This window comes from Macrobrachium nipponense, chromosome 28, assembly GCF_015104395.2.
Source record: "Macrobrachium nipponense isolate FS-2020 chromosome 28, ASM1510439v2, whole genome shotgun sequence".
Taxonomy (NCBI): domain Eukaryota; kingdom Metazoa; phylum Arthropoda; class Malacostraca; order Decapoda; family Palaemonidae; genus Macrobrachium; species Macrobrachium nipponense.
Window position 1 is genome coordinate 34,508,716 of NC_087217.1, and position 7,047 is coordinate 34,515,762.

The 7,047-nt window shown below is 41.9% G+C and overlaps 1 protein-coding gene across 1 annotated transcript in view; it reads right to left on the minus strand.

The window, feature by feature from the left end:
* Positions 1-1,464, minus strand: part of LOC135201152 (uncharacterized) — a 20,625-nt gene extending 19,161 nt beyond the window's left edge. Inside the window, exon 1 of the mRNA XM_064230030.1 lies at positions 1,404-1,464. Coding sequence (XP_064086100.1) covers positions 1,404-1,464 — 61 coding nt within the window. The remainder of the gene's footprint in view (positions 1-1,403) is intronic.
* Positions 1,465-7,047: the final 5,583 nt, after the last annotated feature.

The window sequence follows — 7,047 nt, forward strand, 5'->3', positions numbered from 1 at the left end:
TTAAGTACCGAGGAGTCTGAAGAGAGAAAACATCAAGCAAGATAAATAATGGCAAGTCATTCCAGCTTGCGGTAAAGGAAATGGTTACTAAAAAGGTGTAAAAGTCATGAAATAGCTCAATATATCTCCTAGTTGAATAGTAAGGAAAGCTATCCAAGGCAACTGTTTCTCACTTTTGTAATTCTCAAGCGGCACCTGTGTAAATGCAATTTGATGCCTTCGTCTGAACTGGGGAAATAGCTCTTGAGAGACTACGAAATACCACTTGGAGTAGGGCAATGTTACGTGATTGTTTATTCAGAAATACTTCATAAGAAAACATGGCAGCAGTGACGACAGCATCAGGAATAAAACCTATAATAAGAAAGCTTTACAAACAAGGTCTGAGTATGATTTTGCAGCGACTAAAAAGGCAGACTTTCTTAGAGAGAGAAAGGTATCTGTAAAGCAAACAGCAGCAAGAAGTTGTAATATTAACGTCCCCTAGAATTCAGCTGCTCAGACGGCTTTGTTTGAAGAGCGCCACATCTTTGTGTTATACTTATTTCATTTCATATTGTATTTGTAATTAAATTAAAGACAGAAAAATTTAGAGAAGCTTCACCTTATAATTAATGGGCTACAGGCAGTTTTGTAGATGCTCTTGTTAATGTTATTTTTTCCTCATTGAGGGAACGCAAGTATGCTCTAATGTTTTTCTTCTCAACATCGCTACATGTTGCTTCCTTTGGTGTCTTTTACGCTTCTTTTTAACTTAGGCAACTATAGTTTTATCATCTCGAATTCCGGCCATAGTCGCTCGTTATATTATAGAATAACTTTCCCTCGTTCCGCCAGTTTAAAGTTAAGAGTTTCTCGGAGATCAGGTCTTCAACAAGTTACTGAAGAGAGACTCCATTTTGAGAGCCTTCAGGTGCTTGTTTATTAACGTCGTGGTAGCACATGCCGTGAGCAGTCGTTGATAATAAAAAATTGAACTGGAAGAAATTTATTAGCGTAGGTGACGGTTTCAAAAATGTCTCATTAGTTCTTCAACTCTCTTATCTATAAAAAATCTAGACTCCTTTTGAATGATTGCGCAGTTGAGAAATCATCTAGCTGATTCTTTGATGGTGGTAATGCACTGATCTCTTTCATTGCCTTACCATTGTTACACAATTTGCGTTTTTCTCTAGCACAATAAAACCCATTTCTCTCAGAGTCCTCGAACAGTATACTACATTCTTTTCAGTTATATTCCATTCTACAGTTCTCTCTCATTTCATTTGATGTTCCTCGTCATTCGTTTCTCCCTCACATCACCTACAAACAGACAGAGGCTGGCGGAGAGAGAATTATCAGTAGCATCGTCATTATTTTATAATAACCCGTTGTGATGGGCCAGACGCCACAAAACCACTCACCCGACAACAATATCCCAAAGGACACACCTCCCCTCATTCTACCCCCCGATTTCTCCCCCATTCCTACCTTCTATAATGACTTTTAGTCTCCCCTCGAACGGAGAAAATGGCCCAAGAAACCCCCGTCCTCCATTCAATCTCGTCCCTTAAGACCCAGCGCCACAAGGGCTGTTATTGGCTCGTCGATACCGATCTTCTAGCCTTAACGGCCGCGCGATAAAAGTTCATGTTTCGCCATTCATCGTGTGTATTAATCCTCCTTGTCATCTATTGACTACACTCTAAAGGGGAGATGCTACAACCAAATTACTTCCTTTTTTCTTTCTCTCTCTTTGAAGTCGATCATCGTCCTCCACAGGAGGATTCCTAGAAGATCCTCCTCCTCCTCCGTCCGCCCTTCGGCCCTTTTCGCCTCAGCTGTGGTGTCAGGACCTCGGTCCGAGTCGAGTAGTTCCTTCGAATCTCTCTCGACCACAATGCACAGAGCTGGATCTATTTTGTTTCCTCCATTTCAGCCATCACACCTAAATGGCCCAATGCATCATTTCCCCAATCATGCGTTTTGAAAATCTTTAATTATATGGGTAATTCTTAAATCCCCTCTGTTGGTATAACTAGCCCGAAATAGTCGCAAGAAGCCATCGAGTAGGATACGCCATTTGGGGCCTTGATCCATCAGGGAGTAGGGTCGATTTGCGAAAGGCATTGGGAAGTGAGTTACGTCCCCCCTGAAGTGAAAGAGAAGCCATAACACCAGCTGTCATTGTGAATATGGCACGAGAGGGGAGAATGAAGTTGCCCTGGATGCTCTCGGAACCATGTTTTTATTTTCATTTTATAGTTGGAGATCCGATGGAAATATGAATCTCGCAGACTTTTATATCGTTTTTTGGAAGGTCACCTCTGACCACCCTAATAAATGATACAATGAGAACCAATAGATAACCAAACAAAGGTGCTGGGGAGAGAGAGAGAGAGAGAGAGAGAGAGAGAGAGAGAGAGAGAGAGAGAGAAACATCCAATAAGAACGATTTTAGCTCATGAAGCCTCATCCTCTTCCTGTTTCTCTTCCCCTCCCCTCCGGCATCCTTTCCTCCCCGTTTATTCCATTTATTTGAGTTTATTGATGTTATTGAGCTTATGTTCTTAGGTCGTGAGGCTACTTAACTCGCGCTGCTGCCGTAGGGATTGGGCGGTGGAGATGCCTCAGCTAATCTTGTAATAAACCGAGATTGGCAGACAGACAGTATTTGGCCAATTACCATCGAAGCAGATTTACCTCCGATGAGGTACTTGGCTCCTGGTCGGTCACTTGCACGTGCGCTGCTCCTCTTCCTTGTTCCCTTTTGCTTCACTCTGTTCTTGACCTAATCTCCCTTTCCAGTGTTTTATTGCCTGTTCATTTCTGTCAGCTTTCTTTGCAGAGATTCTATCCAGACGTCCAGTACCTCTCATAAACGCCCCCTCCTTAAAAGAATCAGAGTTTACACTTTTTTTCGTGAACGTGGTCCGGAAATGACTTCTACCATTATTTCTAAGGATTGTCTAATTCCTGCCTTGTGCACTTGCAAAGTAAACCCTTCGCGTGCCATTTTTTATTTACAAACGGTAACCAACTAAAGCATATTCCTTGATTCTCAGTCAAATTTATTAAAATATATCTTCATTAAATAAACATCCTAAAACAATTTCTTTTTTTATCTTCTGATTAAAGAAAAATGATACTGAAGGATCGTTAAAACGAAGATAACTAAGCATAACTGAAGGCACCCGCCTGTGGCATTTGTCATGAGTTGATCCATATTTTACTAGTGAGTATCTGTTCTAAGTATCTCCCTCCCACTTCTCCCCGCCCGCACAAGAAAAAATACTGAGTAGACTTTGCCTTGTAGCACTGAAATAAATGTAACTTTTCATTTAAATAATAATAATGATATTATTATTATTATTATTATTATTATTATTATTATTATTAATTATTAAAATTATTATTATTTTTTTTTTTTTTTTTTTTTTTTTTTTTTTTTTTGCTCCATCACAGTCCTCCAATTCGACTGGGTGATATTTTCTAGTGTGGGGTTCCGGGTTGCATCCTGCCTCCTTCTTAGGAGTCCATCACTTTTCTTACTATGTGTGCCGTTTCTAGGATCACCACTCTTCTGCATGAGGCCCGGAGCTACTTCAGCCTCTAGTTTTTCTAGATTCCTTTTCAGGGATCTTGGGATCGTGCCTAGTGCTCCTATGATTATGGGTACGATTTCCACTGGCATATCCCATATCCTTCTTATTTCTATTTTCAGATCTTGATACTTATCCATTTTTTCCCTCTCTTTCTCTTCAACTCTGGTGTCCCATGGTATTGCGACATCAATGAGTGATACTTTCTTCTTGACTTTGTCAATCAACGTCACGTCTGGTCTGTTTGCACGTATCACCCTATCCGTTCTGATACCATAGTCCAGAGGATCTTTGCCTGATCGTTTTCTATCACTCCTTCAGGTTGGTGCTCGTACCACTTATTACTGCAAGGTAGCTGATGTTTCTTGCACAGGCTCCAGTGGAGGGCTTTTTTTGCTACTGAATCATGCCTCTTTTTGTACTGGTTCTGTGCAAGTGCCGGGCATTCACTGCTATGTGGTTTATGGTTTCATTTTTTCGTATTGCACTTCCTACATATGGGAGAGATGTTATTTCCGTCTATCGTACTTTGAACATATCTGGTTCTTAGGGCCTGATCTTTGTGCCGCCTGCTTTATCATTCCTTCCGTTTCCTTCTTTAGCTCTCCCCTCTGTAGCCATTGCCAATTGTCATCGCTGGCTAGTTCTTTGTCTGTCTCATGTATTGTCCGTGCATTGGTTTGTTGTGCCAGTCCTCTGTTCTTTCTGTCTTTCTCCTGTCTCTGTATATTTCTGGGTCTTCGTCTACTTTTTTTATTAGTTCCGTTCTTCTTCCCATGCACTCTTAGCCACTCGTCTTCACTGGTTTTCAGATATTGCCCCAGTGCTCTGTTTTCGATGTTGACGCAGTCCTCTATACTTAGTAGTCCTCTCCCTCCTTCCTTTCGTGTTATGTATAGTCTGTCCGTATTTGCTCTTGGGTGTAGTGCTTTGTGTATTGTCATTGTTTCCTGGTTTTCTGATCTATGCTGCGGAGTTCTGCCTTCGTCCATTCCACTATTCCTGCGCTGTATCTGATTACTGGCACTGCCCATGTGTTTTATTGGCTTTTATCATATTTCCGGCGTTGAGTTTTGACTTGAGTATCGCCTTGAGTCTCTGCCATATATTCTTTCCTGATCGTTGTCCTTCATCTCTTGGTGTTTTATATTTCCTCCTTCCATTATTCCCAGGTATTTGTATCCTGTCTCATCTATGTGTTTGATGTTGCTCCCATCTGGTAGCTTTATCCCTTCAGTTCTCGTTACTTTGCCCTTTTGTATGTTGACTAAGGCGCATTTTTCTATTCCAAACTCCATCCTGATGTCCCAGATACAATCCTTACAGTCTGGATTAGGGTATCTATTTCCTTGATGCTCTTACCATACAGCTTGATGTCGTCCATGAACATCAGATGGTTGATTCTGTTGCCTCTTTTCTTGAGTTGGTACCCGGCATCCATCTTCTGTAGTACTTTTGTCATGGGAATCATGGCTACTACGAAGAGTAGTGGGGACAGTGAGTCGCCCTGGAAGATCCCTCTCCTGATAGTTAACCTCTGCTAGTCTTATTCCAGAGCTTGTAAGTATTGTATTCCAGTTGCGCATTGTATTTTTGAGGAAGCTGATGGTATTTTCCTCTGCCCCATATATTTTCAGGCATTCTATTAGCCATGTGTGTGGTATCATGTCGAAGGCTTTCTTATAGTCTATCCATGCCATGCTTAGGTTGGTTTTCCTCCTCCTACTGTTCTTCATTACCATTTTGTCTATCAGGAGCTGGTCTTTTGTGCCCCTACACTTCCTTCTGCAGCCTTTCTGTTGGTGGGGGATGGTGTTTGTCTCCTCTAGGTAGTTGTATAGCCTTTCACTGATGATACCTGTTAGTAACTTTCACATTATTGGTAGGCAGGTGATAGGCCTGTAGTTACTGGCTATATTTCCCTTACTCTTGTATTTTTTTGTACTAAGGATGTTCTTCCTGTGGTCATCCATTTGGGTGCTTGGTGATTGAGATACAATGCTGGAGTTGTTTTCTGCTATTCGTGGGTGTAGGGCTTGAAGTTTTTGAGCCAGTATCCATGGACTTCATCGGGACCTGGGGCTTTCCAGTTTGGCATTTTCTTTAGTTGGTGTCTGACTGTGTCTGTCGTGATCTCTGTGAATCTTTGTTTTATTCTCCCTGTTTCTTCTTCCTTGACTTCCTGGAGCCATGTTGCATGTTTGTTGTGTGATACTGGATTGCTCCATATGTTTTCCCAGAGTCTCTTACTTGGTTCGGATTCAGAATTTCTGGGTGGTTGTCTTCCCCTCTAGTTGGCTGTACAGTCTTTTCTGGTTGGTTCCGAATAGTTTGTTCTGTTGGTATCCCTTATTCCTGTTCATATACCGTTGGATCTTGTGTGCTTTGGCCTTAAGACTATGTTTTACATCTTCTATTGTGTTGTTTTTAGTCCCCCTCTCTTGTACTTTGTATTTCTCGTTGAGTTCCTCCCTTGTTTTCTTGCTTCTTAGCCTTTTTTCTGCCATCTCTTTCAGTTTACTCAAGTCAGATCTCATCACCATGATTTGCTTTCCAGGCGCCTTTTCCAAGGAGGTTGCTGTTTTGGTTTCTGTTGGGTTGGTTGTGACGGTGGTGTTGGTGTTCGAATCCCCATCAGTTCTGCTACTAATCTTGCTCCTGCATATGTTCAAGTTATTTATTGTTTCTGTGATACTGGTGGTGTGTATTAGGCCCATTATTTCATTGACCTCACTTGTTTTTCTCCCTTAATTTCTTGGTGTTGTAGGCTTTCATGGAGGGGATCTTTGTTCTCTCTGTATCTGGCTCCATCCACTGTCTAATCTTTTCTACCCATTCCGTCCTCTCTGTTACTTCGTCGGTGTTTCTTCGTGTGTCGTTGTTTGATACCTCATCCTCCCTGTCGTCTTCTGTGGCATCGTCTCTCAGTTTCGTCTTCGTGTAATTCGTTGTCGTATGACATTTCCCTTTCCAGTTCTTCTCTTTCTGTTGGGGAGAGCCAGTTCTTTTTCTTTATGTTCCTTACTTGGTCTGCCAGCCTCTGCTCTGTTTGGGGGTGTTATTCCTCTCATTCCAGATGTTGGCCAATCTTCTTCTATATCCTCTCTCCGTCGGGTTGCTTCTGATGTAGCATCTCCATATTTCCTTATTTTCTTCTCGTTGTCCATTTCGTTCCTTTTTGCCTCTGTAGCTCCAATCTCTGGCTGTTGATTACTGTCGTTGTGGTGATCAGTTGCTGGATGACGACCTCCAAGTACCTGACCGTCTTCCCCTACAATTGGGTTGAATACCTGGTTGCCGGACGAGGCTCCTCTGTTGCCAGAGGGTTCCATTTACGTCGTTGTCGTTTATTCCTTCATTTCTTTCCATCATTGCTGAGTTTTGCTATTTAACCCATAGCTGGACCCTACCCCATCAGGGATAGGTACTCATTTACAGCTGAGTAGACTGAGGAAATTATTATTAT